At 41.0% G+C, this 13,476-nt stretch overlaps 1 protein-coding gene across 1 annotated transcript in view; it reads left to right on the top strand.

Annotated features, from left to right (window-relative positions):
- Window positions 1-10,022, top strand: part of LOC116374455 (protein ELFN1-like) — a 95,777-nt gene extending 85,755 nt beyond the window's left edge. The window contains exon 3 of the mRNA XM_031827362.1: window positions 4,796-10,022. Coding sequence (XP_031683222.1) covers window positions 5,179-7,587 — 2,409 coding nt within the window. The 5' untranslated portion in view covers window positions 4,796-5,178 and the 3' untranslated portion in view covers window positions 7,588-10,022. The remainder of the gene's footprint in view (window positions 1-4,795) is intronic.
- The last annotated feature ends 3,454 nt before the right edge of the window (window positions 10,023-13,476 follow it).

Below are 13,476 nucleotides of genomic sequence, written 5' to 3'. Positions count from 1 at the left end.
TTCAGTGCAAACAAAATCCTCCAGTTTCAACGGACAGACATTAAAAGAGAGCTCCACATAAAGTGTGGCCGTCAGTGGTGCCTGGTGGGAGCTATAGGAGGACGGGCTCATTGTAATGCCTGGAATTGAATCAATGCCTGGAATTGAATCAATGGAACGGTTCCCACATTTAATGTGTTTGATACAGTTCCACTACTTTATATAGATAGCCTCGCTACTGTTATTTTTCACTGTCTTTTTACTGTTGTTTTTATTTCTTTACCTATCTATTGTTCACCTAATACCTAGTTTTTACTTTAAAATCGCACTGTTGGTTAGGGCCTGTAAGTAAGCATTTCACTGTAAGGTCTACACCTGCTATATTCGGCGCATGCGACAAATAAACTTGATTTGATTTGATCTATTCCATTCCAGTCTTTACAATGAGCCCATCCTCCTATAGCTCCTCCTACTAGCCTCCCCTGGTGACCATGTCATACAGCAGTGGAGCTCAATGATGTGAGGCCTTATAGAAACCTTAATTGAATCCTGTAAGAAATTATATGAAGCCTTATAGAAACCTGTCAAACCCAACCATCCACCTAACATTTTATGTTGAGCAGCTCACAGCATATTACTGCCTAAAGACATCCCCAAGCTCAATGGAAACTAAGTCAATTATTGTAACACTGCTTCAAAGTCCCCCACAAAACACATACCCAAAATGGAGGATCTTTATTATGTGTGGGGACAGACTGTGTATGGGAATGGTGAGGGTGCAGAAATATGAGAAGGGGAGACATCCCAGTTTGCTACTGTGCTTGTATTAGTGCGCTTCCTAATTTAGTATTCAAATGTATCGGGTTTACGATTCACACATAACACAGGCACGAGTAGACAAAGCTGGGCTTTAGATTTATGTGTAATCTCTCCCTCAGGGCTCATACAAATCCAAGCAAAACAAACAGTCCCTCAGTAGGTTACTTCAGCACTGCTCCCTCCGATCCAATGGTACACATTTACTGTCAGAACTCATCCATAGCCACAGTATGCTTTACCCCCACACATGGCAGCGCTACGAAGGGCTCCACTCTTTTGTTTTAGTTCGGCTTAAACATCTCAATTGAAATGGGAAAATGCATATTACTTGTAGAAGTAGCTTGACTCGGTTACAGCAGTGATTTGAATGAAAGGTGCTAAGCATATAATGAATCATTGCACGGATATAACAAATATTCTTTTCAAGGTAGAGCATATTGAGAATATGAAAACACTGGAAAGGTTTCCGCTGACTGATGACTGTGTCAGTAACACATAGTGATGAATCTCAGCCTCAACAACCCTGTTCCTGTCCCAATCAGCACTTATGTGCAAACATGCTGACCATTGTAGTCCTGAATAGGTTTATGTTGAACAATGGACATACTTCCTCTATTATCAGGGATTCCCATTAGAATCAAGCCAGCATCATGTACACTGTGCGGTAAGAGGATACTAAACAATGGAAATGGTATTCATATTGTCCTTTAGTTCGTGGAATGTGGACAGTTTTGTTTTTGAATATGAACAGTTCAGTATTGTGCCCTAGAGATCATGGTATGGCTGTTAGTTATTTTGACTTCCTGAAAACATATGCTCACTTCCTCATTTATGATAGCAATGCTAGATGGCAACACAACATTTGTTTAGGCCTAATTGGAGCGTGGTGGGCAGACCACACAAAAGGTCAACAGACTGCTGGAATGACCTTAGGTCCCCGGTTCCAATTTGAGGTGTATTCCCTCTGCAATAAACTGTCACAATTATCCTGTTGTAGCAACATGATTGTCCCCTTTATGTAAAGGCCTATGTCCTCTACCACCTAGGGACACCTTTCTTCTCACCCTCTGTGGCCTCCCACAAGGCAACACATCCACTTCCTGGCCTGTGTCAGCAGCTGCATCAGAGGGCTAAGAGAGGCCAGTGATGAGGGCGGACACCACATACCTCTGGGTTTAAAGTATTCAGCTGCTACCCTCTATGATTAACCTATCCATCACTTGAGTTTCCAGCCCATTTTCATGGTCAGTCACTCCCACACCATTCACAACGAATTAATGGCTGTAATAACACAGTCACCGGATCTAGAAGAGTTTAATATTTGATGTTACTTAAGGGAAGTCCACAAGTGCCATTTCTCGAACAGTGACTTGCATTTCTAATATATTGTATTAGATTGGATTCAAATTTGATTTGCTTTCTTTAAAAAAAAAAGGGCGTTATCTACAGCAGGAATCCTTCCAGGTCTTAATATGAATAATATGTATAATATGAAAAATAAATTACCTCTCCTCATTAACATAATTTTCATAATTGAAACATCTCTCATTGGCTTTGTTAAATTATGAATATACACAAATCCCTCTCTGTCTTTGCAGGTTGGAGGTTTGTTATCTTCTTGATTCTCATTGTTCTTAGAAATATTCAAGTGACAGCAGTAAGCAAGGCAGATGAGGTACCGGGTGTTGTTCTGTACAGTAGCCTACACATCTCTGTGAGGTCTAAACAAATATCTCCCTCTGAGATGTCTGGGCTGCTTTAAGTGGACCGGAGAAGAGAACGTGTAATTCATCGCTCTGAGCCGAGACCCCTGCCTTGGTTGTGAGCGTTTCTTCTGTGGCTATGTTTGCCATCATATTGAATTTTAACAATGAAAAATGAATAACTGACTGAGTCCAATCTGATTTGAAAGCTAGTTAAGTGGCTCAGGTTTGGATTAAAAAGCAATACTAGGTGCCACTGACAATGAAGTATACTGTAGCCCTTGGGTCAGCAAGATGTATTGACTACACATTAGTGAATGCAGATGAAATGTTTCCCCTCTCACTCAGAAATGTCTGGCATGCAGTAAATCCTTTTCATTCCTCCATAGGCATTTTGTAGCCTCAGTTCTTATTATCAAAAAGGAGAACAAAGACTTTTATGTTTGGCATGCAGTCATAACATATAAATCAATATCGTAATTGGCACGTGCAGTAGCCTATCCCATATTTAAAAATATTAAAAAATCAGCACAAAGAAATCCGTTAAGAAATGGAAAAAGCATTATGATTTATTATGGTGGGAATATCAAAGTTATAAGGTAGTTCTTTGAATGGAACTAGTGTATGCAATTTATAGTCCAAACACAAGACTATTGTTCCAGGAAGACGTGAAGTGTCTCCGTGTTCCTCGCTGGCCACGTGTGTTCCTCGCTGAAGACGTGTTCCTCGCTGGCCACGTGTGTTCCTTGCTGAAGACGTGTTCCTCGCTGGCCACGTGTGTTCCTCGCTGAAGACGTGTTCCTCGCTGAAGACGTGTTCCTCACTGGCCACGTGTGTTCCTCGCTGAAGACGTGTTCCTCGCTGGCCACGTGTGTTCCTCGCTGGCCACGTGTGTTCCTCGCTGGCCACGTGTGTTCCTCGCTGAAGACGTGTTCCTCGCTGAAGACGTGTTCCTCGCTGGCTACGTGTGTTCCTCGCTGAAGACGTGTTCCTCGCTGGCCACGTGTGTTCCTCGCTGAAGACGTGTTCCTCGCTGGCCACGTGTGTTCCTCGCTGAAGACGTGTTCCTCGCTGGCCACGTGTGTTCCTCGCTGAAGACGTGTTCCTCGCTGGCCACGTGTGTTCCTCGCTGAAGACGTGTTCCTCGCTGGCCACGTGTGTTCCTCGCTGAAGACGTGTTCCTCGCTGGCCACGTGTGTTCCTCGCTGAAGACGTGTTCCTCGCTGGCCACTGCTGCTGATTATGACCACGGCTGTGCTGGTTGACCGTGGTGCAAGTTAATACCTAAGACTATTACGAGAATGACTCATATACTTAAACATTTGACTTTCCTTCCTCTCGGCACCTCCCATGCTGAGGTCACCTGCTGTTTATGACTAATAATTCATTAATACCTCTCCATAAAACCAGGATCTATAGGCTACACACCCAGCTCCAAGGCTTTCTCCTGCAGCTATCAGCTTTGTTCGGAAACCTTGGGCTGTTGACCAAATTGATTGGGTCCAATTATGTAACCAGACCCAATGGAACACTGCAATTTCCCGGGGGAGCTATCTGACAGGGTCAAATTGACAATGAACAGTTTGCTATTTTTGGTTCACGGTTTGTATCCTCAGTAGTTACCGTAAGATGTTTAAAAGAGACACATTGCACTGAAAGCCATTAAGTTCTATTTCTGTTGTCAAATTAAAACATATTTAAGGTTCTTGAGAAGACATTTCCGTATGGTGCAGAGTAATTCATGAATTGAATGCTGCATCTAAACATTCGTTGGACTCTGTTGTGTTTGACAGTCCACAGGTTAATGGTGTGAAAATAGGGACCCTGCTTTCCCCAACCTGTCAAGTGGTAATTGGCCAAAGGTTTCCGTTAATAGCAATATGCCACAGGGAATGCAAAGCACCTCTGAAATGGTGTACAAAATAATTGGATGGCAATGAAAGAGGAAGCATACACATTAATCCTATTTTGCCTTTAAAATTATATTTGCTATTTTTACTTAACGTGTAAAACAAAAATGTGTCTTGATTATTTGGATCCATTTGTGCAGTATACGTGACAGATGATTATAAAATACAGATTGGGTAACATGTTATTTGACTGCTACAAATGGTCTATAGAGGAGAAATATCATTCTACTTGTGCAGCATGGCATGTGTTCTGAATATTTCTGGCCCAAAAATATATACTTTTTAAATGTAGTGGTGTAAATGTGGTTATATTCTAATTGCAAACCTCACATTCAAGAGGTTATTGATTCACCTAACGTGTGCCTGCTTCTCGTTTCTTCACAGGGAGTTCCTCTGAGCCCATGACCCAGCAAGAAAGACAGAGGAAGAAACAATAGGATGAGACCGATCAACGATGTTATCCCTGGGGAAATAAGCACAAGACAATCTGAGGTGGTGAAATACTGAATCTCAGCGAACCATCTCTAAAACGTCACTCCAGGTTAAAGCCATTGGATGGATGCTGGTCTAAATGCACATGCCCAACGTCTTTTTGTAAATGGCTGGAACATTGGGACTGAATTATCCTTCCCTGGACAGAAGGCCAATATATTGATTGTCCTCGCTGAGGAGAACACTTGAAAGTCCAGCTAGATTACAAAGAGTTCAGTTCAGCATCTTTAGAAACCACAGTGGTGTTCCCGTCTTAGAGCTTTTGGGCCCTGCCCATGACATCAAGAGGAGCACCAATGGCCTGCGGTGGAGCTATGGTAATGAGTGCCTTTTTCTGGTCTGTGGCCATAGTATATTTGACCCATATAGGCAGAGTCAATGGGGACTGCTGGCTCATCGAAGGCGAGAAGGGTTTTGTGTGGCTGGCCATCTGCAGCCAAAATCAGCCTCCATACGAGGCCATCCCCACGCATATCAACAGCACCATTGTGGACCTTCGGCTCAATGAAAACAAGATCAAAAGTGTCCATTTCTCTGCCCTCAGCCGCTTCGCCAACCTGACCTATCTAAACCTGACCAAGAATGAGATCAACTACATAGATGACGGGGCCTTTTCTGCCCAGTTCAACTTACAGGTCCTTCAGTTAGGCTTCAACAAACTCCGCAACCTTACTGAGGGCATCCTCAGGGGTTTGGGCAAGCTGCAGTACCTCTACCTCCAGGCCAATCTGATTGAGACTGTGACACCCAATGCCTTTTTGGAGTGCTATAGCCTGGAAAACATTGACCTCTCCATGAACCGTATCCAGCAGCTAGATGGGTCCACGTTTACCAGCCTGACTAAACTGACTACCTGTGAGCTGTACACCAACCCTTTCAACTGTTCCTGTGAACTACTTGGCTTTGTGAAGTGGCTCTCTGCATTCCCCAACAGAACAAATGAACGGATGGTCTGTGACTCCCCATCAGGTGTCTCTGGCTACAGTCTGCTCAGCCAGAACCCTAACATCCCAACTTTTCGGAATGCCCTCCATATGCTCTCCACTGTGTGTACAGACGACTATGTGACGCCGTACATACCTGTGCCTCCTGAGACCACCACACTCCCACCAGACTACACTCCCTGTGGGCTGGAGGACTGTCCCTCCGGAACTGAGCCAGATGAGAGTATGAGTATCAACCCAACAGTGATTAATGTGGATGTAAAACCCAGTATGAAGCTGAAGCAAGTCTCTAAAACAAGCGCCACCATCACTGTTCAGATCCCCCATCCCTTCAAGAAGATGTACAGCCTGGTTCTCTACAATAACAGTTTTTTCACTGATATTCAAAACCTCAAAATTCAGAATGAGGACATTGAACTTAAAAACCTGAAACCCCATACCGAATACACGTACTGTGTCGCTTCTATAAAGAATAATCTTAGATTCAATCATACTTGTCTGGCAGTCTCCACAGGACCCTGGAATGGGAAAGAGAGATCACAAAACCATGCAACAGCTACCCACTACATTATGACCATCCTAGGTTGTCTCTTTAGTATGGTGATTGTCCTAGGGGTGGTCTACTATTGCTTGCGTAAAAAACGTCAGCAAGATGAAAAGCACAAAAAGGCAGGCAGCCTGAAGAAAAGTATAATTGAACTCAAATATGGACAAGAGCTCGAAGGGGGAACCATTTCCAGGATGTCACAGAAGCAAATGATGGCTGGGGAGAGTATGTCCCGCATGCCATACCTACCATCTGGTAGTGAAATGGAGCAGTACAAACTGCAGGAGATAAGAGATGACATGCCTAAAATGGCCAAGGGAAGTTACATAGAGGTGCGAGGAACCGGGGACCACCATGAACGCAGAGAGTGTGAGATGTCCATGCCTGGGATGTCCATGCCTGGGAACAGCCAAGGGTCAGTGGCTGAGATTTCAACCATTGCAAAAGAGGTGGATAAGGTCAATCAGATCATTAACAACTGTATCGACGCTCTGAAATCAGAATCCACATCTTTTCAAGGGGTGAAATCAGGAGCTGTGTCCACCCAGGAGCCCCAGCTGGTCCTAATATCAGAGCAGCCGCAGAGCAAGTCTGGCTTCCTGTCCCCGGTGTATAAGGACAGCTACCACCACTCGTTACAGAGGCACCACAGCTCGGATGTCCCGCCAAAGCGGCCCAGCACTGCCACTGGAGGTCCAATGCGGAGCCCAAGGCCTTACCGCTCAGAGTCCAAGTACATAGAGAAGACCTCGCCAACGGGTGAGACCATCCTCACTGTAACGCCAGCTGCTGCCATCCTTAGGGCAGAGGCAGAGAAGATCAGGCAGTACAATGAGCACCGGCATTCCTATCCCGACAGCCACCAGCTGCAGATCGAGGAGCTGGAAGGGCCCGGAAGCCACAAGCCCTCCATCCTGGAGCCCCTAACTCGGCCCCGCCCCAGAGACATGGCGTACTCTCCGCTCTCACCTCAGTACCATAACCTCAGCTACTCCTCCAGTCCTGAGTACTACTGCAAACCACATCACACTATCTGGGAGCGCTTTAAACTCCGTGGCAAACGGCACAAAGACGAGGACGAGTACATGGCTGCAGGGCATGCGCTACGTAAAAAAGTGCAGTTTGCCAAGGATGAAGACCTGCATGACATTTTAGACTACTGGAAAGGTGTATCTGCTCAACAGAAATCTTAATCTCTCCAAGTATTTTCTACTGGACCACAACTTTCAGAAATGACACAGAAACCTTATATGTGAAACTCACTATTGATTGGATGGATACTTCCATATTGCGATCAACTACTTAAACGTATATATAGCAACATATTTTGACTGTGAGTAAAATAGGAAAAGAACCTTGGAAATGACCATCTTAAATTTGTCACATTATGTATGGAATTTATGGGAATAAACTGTAATCTAACGTTTCAAGAAGAAAACATATTGCAAATTAAGAATATACATATTATATGTTGCAATGGATTATAGGTATTTGGGTATCGCATGGCCAAGTCCTGTGACAGTGGATTTGCTGTTGTGTACTTTGAGAAAATTACTGTAACAAATATTGAAAAACATGTCTACTGAAACCTCAATATTTTTCTTGAAGAACTACTGAACAATCATACGAAAAAGAACTTTTTTTTTCTCCCCACATATATTTAATTCTACAATGGAACTACAATTGAACTATGTACTGATACAGTTTCTATATCTGCAATGTTCGCTGTTAATAAGATTTAAAAAATGTTTGATTCAGGTTTAGCCCATGGATTTCAAAGACAGCTACTTTATTTGTTTTCTAATGATTTCCTTGTCCTAACTGATAAACGTTACACTGGTCAGATAATTGGTATTATATTACCCAGACCACTTAACTTTCCCTTCCCCTATTTACAGCACTATCACATAATACATTTTAGAGGCCACTAAACAAACTGCACAATATTTAAAGGCTGGAATTTTCTAAATGTAATATTCCACATAAGACAGTTCATTGTATTATTCTGATGCTGATGGTCTGTCTTAGACATCGGCATGGTAAGCCATTAGTCATATTTTTAGAACCAAAGTAGAAAAATCTGAAGTGTTTACATTTTCTTTCTGCGTGGTCTAAGAAAGTGTTTCCCAACTCCGGTCCTCAAGTACCCCCAACAGCACACCTTTTAGTTGTAGCCCAGCACAAAAACCACTGATTCAACTTGTCAAGGGCTTGACGATTAGTTGATAAGTAGAATCAGGTGTGGTTGTCTGGGGCTACAACAAAAAGATGTACAGTTGGGGGTTGGGAAACACTGGTCTTAGATATGTGTGAACATAGTAAATCAGGTTCCATATGCATTTAATTTGAATTTGTTCTACTGTGTTTCAAAGAGCCAAAACATTTTAAGAGTTACTTTTGTTGAAAGTGTAATTGACCATTCACCTTTATATTACCAATATTTTCCACAGAAGGCAACTTTAGTTTCCCACCTGTTGTTTATGCAGAATGCTGAGAATGCAGTTCACATTCTCTACTGGCATATCTGTCCTATAGCCCGATGGATGAATGTACAATATAGATGATGAAATCTGTATATGGCAGCTTTTTAATTTGATTTCAGAAATGTTTTAAATTTGCTATTTACAACCATAATCTCCAGTTTCCGTTGTCTCTACTTGGTTTATCAATTCATATATTTCCCATAACTTATCATATTTTATATTTGTCTGCAATTCTCAGCCAACAAAGTAAAAAACAGCAAAGTTGTTGGTTTCACTGAAGGCTCTTGTTGAAGGATATTTTCCTATATTGTGTGGCTGTTATGACACTTTTGTAAATTAGACGTCACCAATCAGAGGTATATCCACATGCCTGGGTTAACTATGAAATAATATCCCATGAATGCCTGAACTAAACTTCTGCCGCTGGATTTGTACATTATCTATACACTATTTTTGAGTGGATACAAGAGGTAACTTGGCTGTCTGAGTTCTTATTTCAACCGCCTTAAACTTCTGGGATATGTGTGCGACTGTAATTTTCTTTATTTTTCTTTCAGTGTTGATATTGTTGACAAGTCCTTATTTGATGTAATTTTTCTAAATGCATTTCAATAGATTCAAAGAGTTGTCAGATTTATAGATAAATTAGCAAGTAAGCTACATGTTTTTATATTGCATATTGTAGCACTTCTGTGGCTCATAAAAGTTAGAATTGTTGGGAAACTGGTGGAAACAAACAAGAGCACAATAAAGTGTTTTTATTTCATTTCTTAATACTATGTTACCTGCTTTCAGACAAAGTACTGTGAAATAAAGGGAAGGGTGCACCCATCAGTATCTTCATTATGTTCTTTTCTTGTTTTTGAAATCTGAATCAAGAGATATGAATCCTGAATGTATAGAATCCTGAATGTATGAGAAAACGTATTTGTATCACACACATCGTTATCATGTTTTTATGATAGGTTAGTGGTTCTACCAAACTATGAAATGTTCATAATATTTTGTAGTCCAAGAATTTCATCAACTTGCACCATTCTTCATGTATAGCTAAATATTCAAATGTCGGCTACCCTGTAATACAACACCTTTTCCATCAGAGTATTGGCAGTGTTTCCAATGCTCTGCTGAACATATCCAAGCAAGTGCTTATGAAGAAGTGACTGCGTGCATTTATCTTGGGAGCTGAAGATATTTATTACGTTCACAAAATGCTGAGGGCTCGATTCAATACGTAGCGCTGAAGACCTACGCTGAAGTGCGATATACATTTAATTTAATGTTCCTGCGTTCACGGAGACTGCATTCACGGTAAACGCTACATGGTCGTCTCAATCGGAAATTACCTTTACATTTCAATTGCACTACAGCGCTTATCTTCAGCTGCATGGATTGAATCGAGCCCTAGGACTGCCCCTCCTTTGAAAAACAAACATGCATTTGTCTTGTCCCCAATGGTTGTCAGATATCTTAACATTAAAAGTGCCAACTGTGGAACACTGAACTTAAAAACCTGAAACCCCATACTGACTGCACATACTATGTCGCTTCTATAAGCAATGCTCTTAGAGTCAATCACGCTTGTCTGATAATCTACACAGGACCGTGGAATGGGTAAGGAAACCAATACGCTTCCAAAACATTCAAAGCAAAAGCAGGTTGGCATTTATTGTCATGAATCTTGCCCTTAAGAAAGAACTGAGCAATTTTCCGCTATATGGGCAAGCTGCTAAGTCAAAATTGCCTATATCATAAAAAATCATGAAAACAAAATATAAGGTTAGGCATTAGGGTTAGCAGTGTGGTTAAGGTTAGGGTAAGGTTTAAAATCCGATTCTATGACTGTCTCTGTGCCAGCTAGTGACCACTTTGCAGAGCTGCCTCCAGGGCAAGATTCATGACAATAAATGCCAATTGCAAAGCAAAAGTCCATAGACTGCTTACAGGGAAAAGAAACCAATATGTAATTCCTAATTTGGGTGAACTCTCCCTTTAAGTGTATTTGGCTTCGAAAGTGATATTTTAATTGACCTTTTAAGGTTATGCCAATATTTCAGCAAAAGTGAAGGTATAGTATTCTGCACATCAAAAACAAGCAGGGAACACAGTTATTGCTTTTCTTGAAAAATCACTATAATTTCACAAAATGTAAGGGTCACCTAATACATATATGTATTATATTTGTTTGTAGGTTCAAACAGCACTTCTATTTGAAATGTGCGAGGAATGATGGGAACTAACACATGTATTTGTTATGAAAATGTATCTTCATATCTCAGATAAGATTTCAGCTTCTGAAAGTGACTGGAAAGCGTCCAATAGATAAGGAGTCAGGAGACTGTTAGCCGTTGTGGTACCATTTGAAAAAAGCTACTTCCTTTTCTCTCAGACATGACTTAACTGTCTCCAGAGAATCTCAGGTGTTATCAGATTACAGAGCATTCTGAAAATATTCAGACCCCTTGACTTTTTTCACATTTTGTTACGTTACAGCCTTATTCTAAAAATTGATTAAATAAATAAAAATATCAATCTACACACAATACCCCATAACGACAAAGTTCGTAGACATTTTTTACTTAAGTATTCAGTCCCTTTGCTATGAGACTCGAAAGTGTACATCCTGATTCCAATTGATCATCCTTGAGATATTTCTACAACTTCATTGCAGTCCACCTGTTGTAAATTCAATTGATTGGACATGATTTGGAAAGGCACACATTTGTCTACAGTGCCTCCGGAAAGTATTCAGACCCCTTGACTTTTTCCACATTTTGTTACATTACAGCCTTATTCTAAAATTGATTAAATAAATGTTTTTCCTCAGCAATCTATAGACAATACACCACCAAACAGCTTCTTATAATAAAATTAAAAAGTATTACTGAGTTACTAAGTAAAAGGCACATGACAGCCCGCTTGGATTTTTCCAAAAGGCACCTAAAAACCCTTAGACCATGAGAAGCAATATTCTCTGGTCTGATGAAAACAATGTTGAACTCTTTGGCCTGAATGCCAAGTGTCACATCTGGCGGAAACCTGGCACTATCCCTACGATGAAGCATGGCGGTGGCAGCCTCATGCTGTGGGGATGTTTTTCAGCGGCAGGGACTGGGAGACTAGTCAGAATCGAGGCAAAGATGAACGGAGTAAAGTACAGGGAGATCCTTGATGAAAACCTACTCCAGAGCGCTCAGGACCTCAGACTGGGGTGAAGATTCACCTTCCAACAGGACAACGACCCTAAGCACACAGCCAAGACAACGCAGGAGTGGCTTTGGGACAAGTCTCTGAATGTCCTTGAGTGGCCCATCCAGAGCCCAGACGTGAACTCAATCAAACATCTCTAGAGAGACCTCAAAATAGCTGTTCAGCAATGCTCCCCATCCAACCTGAGAGAGCTTGGGAGGATCTTCAGAGAAGAATGGGAGAAACTCTCCAAATACAGGTGTGCCAAGCTTGTATCATCATACCCAAGAAGACTCAAGGCTGTAATCACTGCCAAAAGTGCTTCAATAAAGTACTGAGGAAAGGTTTGGAATACTTATCTAAATGTGATATTTCAGTTTTTTTATTTAATACATTTGAAAGAAAATCTAAACCTGTTTTTGCATTGTCATTATGGGTTATTGTGTGTAGATTGATGAGGGGGAAAAACTATTTAATCCATTTTAGAATAAGGCTGTAATGTAAGAAAATGTGAAAAAAGTCGAGGGGTCTGAATACTTTCCGAATGCACTGTATATAACACACTGACTTCTGCATGTGATATCATGTTCTCTATTTCAGAAATTAAAACTGAAATGCTAGCCCTTGCACGCTTCAGCAGCTATACATGCAAAAGGAAAGCTAATATCATTGAATAATGTATCTGTAATACACACCTGCCATCTCCTGTTACTAATTTTTTATTTGAGTGAAAGAGGCCTCTTATAAGGGTTGAACTGAAACTCGGTGTAAATCAGACAACAGTTTCTTAGGTAAAACTAAAATCACATGTACATTTGCACATTTGTGTTAATTAAAACAATAAAGTAACGTCTACTCTGTTCAAATTCAACTCCATATGCTCATTGAAACTGTTAAAGCATTTTGTCTTGGGCTCCTCTGGTTTAATAAAAAAGGAATAATGATAGATAATGATATTTAAAATAGGTTGCATGTGGGCTGAAAGACTTCTAGATTAGACTATGTTTACATTTATTAATACATCTATTAGCCTACATGAAAAATATTCAGATTCAAGAATAATATTTATGTTACCCTGCATATAGTACTTTCAGAAAGTATTCACACCTCTTGACTTGTTTCCCATTTTGTTGTGTTACAGTCTGGATTTTAAATGGATTAAATTAAGACTTTTTTTGGGGCAGTGGCCTACACACAATAATCCATAATGTCAAAGTGGAATTATGTTTTTAGGAATTTTTATCAATTTAAAATGAAAAGCTGAACTGTCTTGAGTCAATAAGTATTCAACTCCTTTGTTATGGCAAGCCTAAATAAGGTCAGAAGTAAAAATGTGCTTAAAACCTCTTAAGGATGAACCCTTTTTTTCAATTTTCAAACTAAATTGACATACCCAAATCTAACTGCCTG

This window comes from Oncorhynchus kisutch, linkage group LG6 (assembly GCF_002021735.2).
Source record: "Oncorhynchus kisutch isolate 150728-3 linkage group LG6, Okis_V2, whole genome shotgun sequence".
Lineage (NCBI taxonomy): Eukaryota > Metazoa > Chordata > Actinopteri > Salmoniformes > Salmonidae > Oncorhynchus > Oncorhynchus kisutch.
This window is presented reverse-complemented; position numbering and strand designations above follow the sequence as displayed.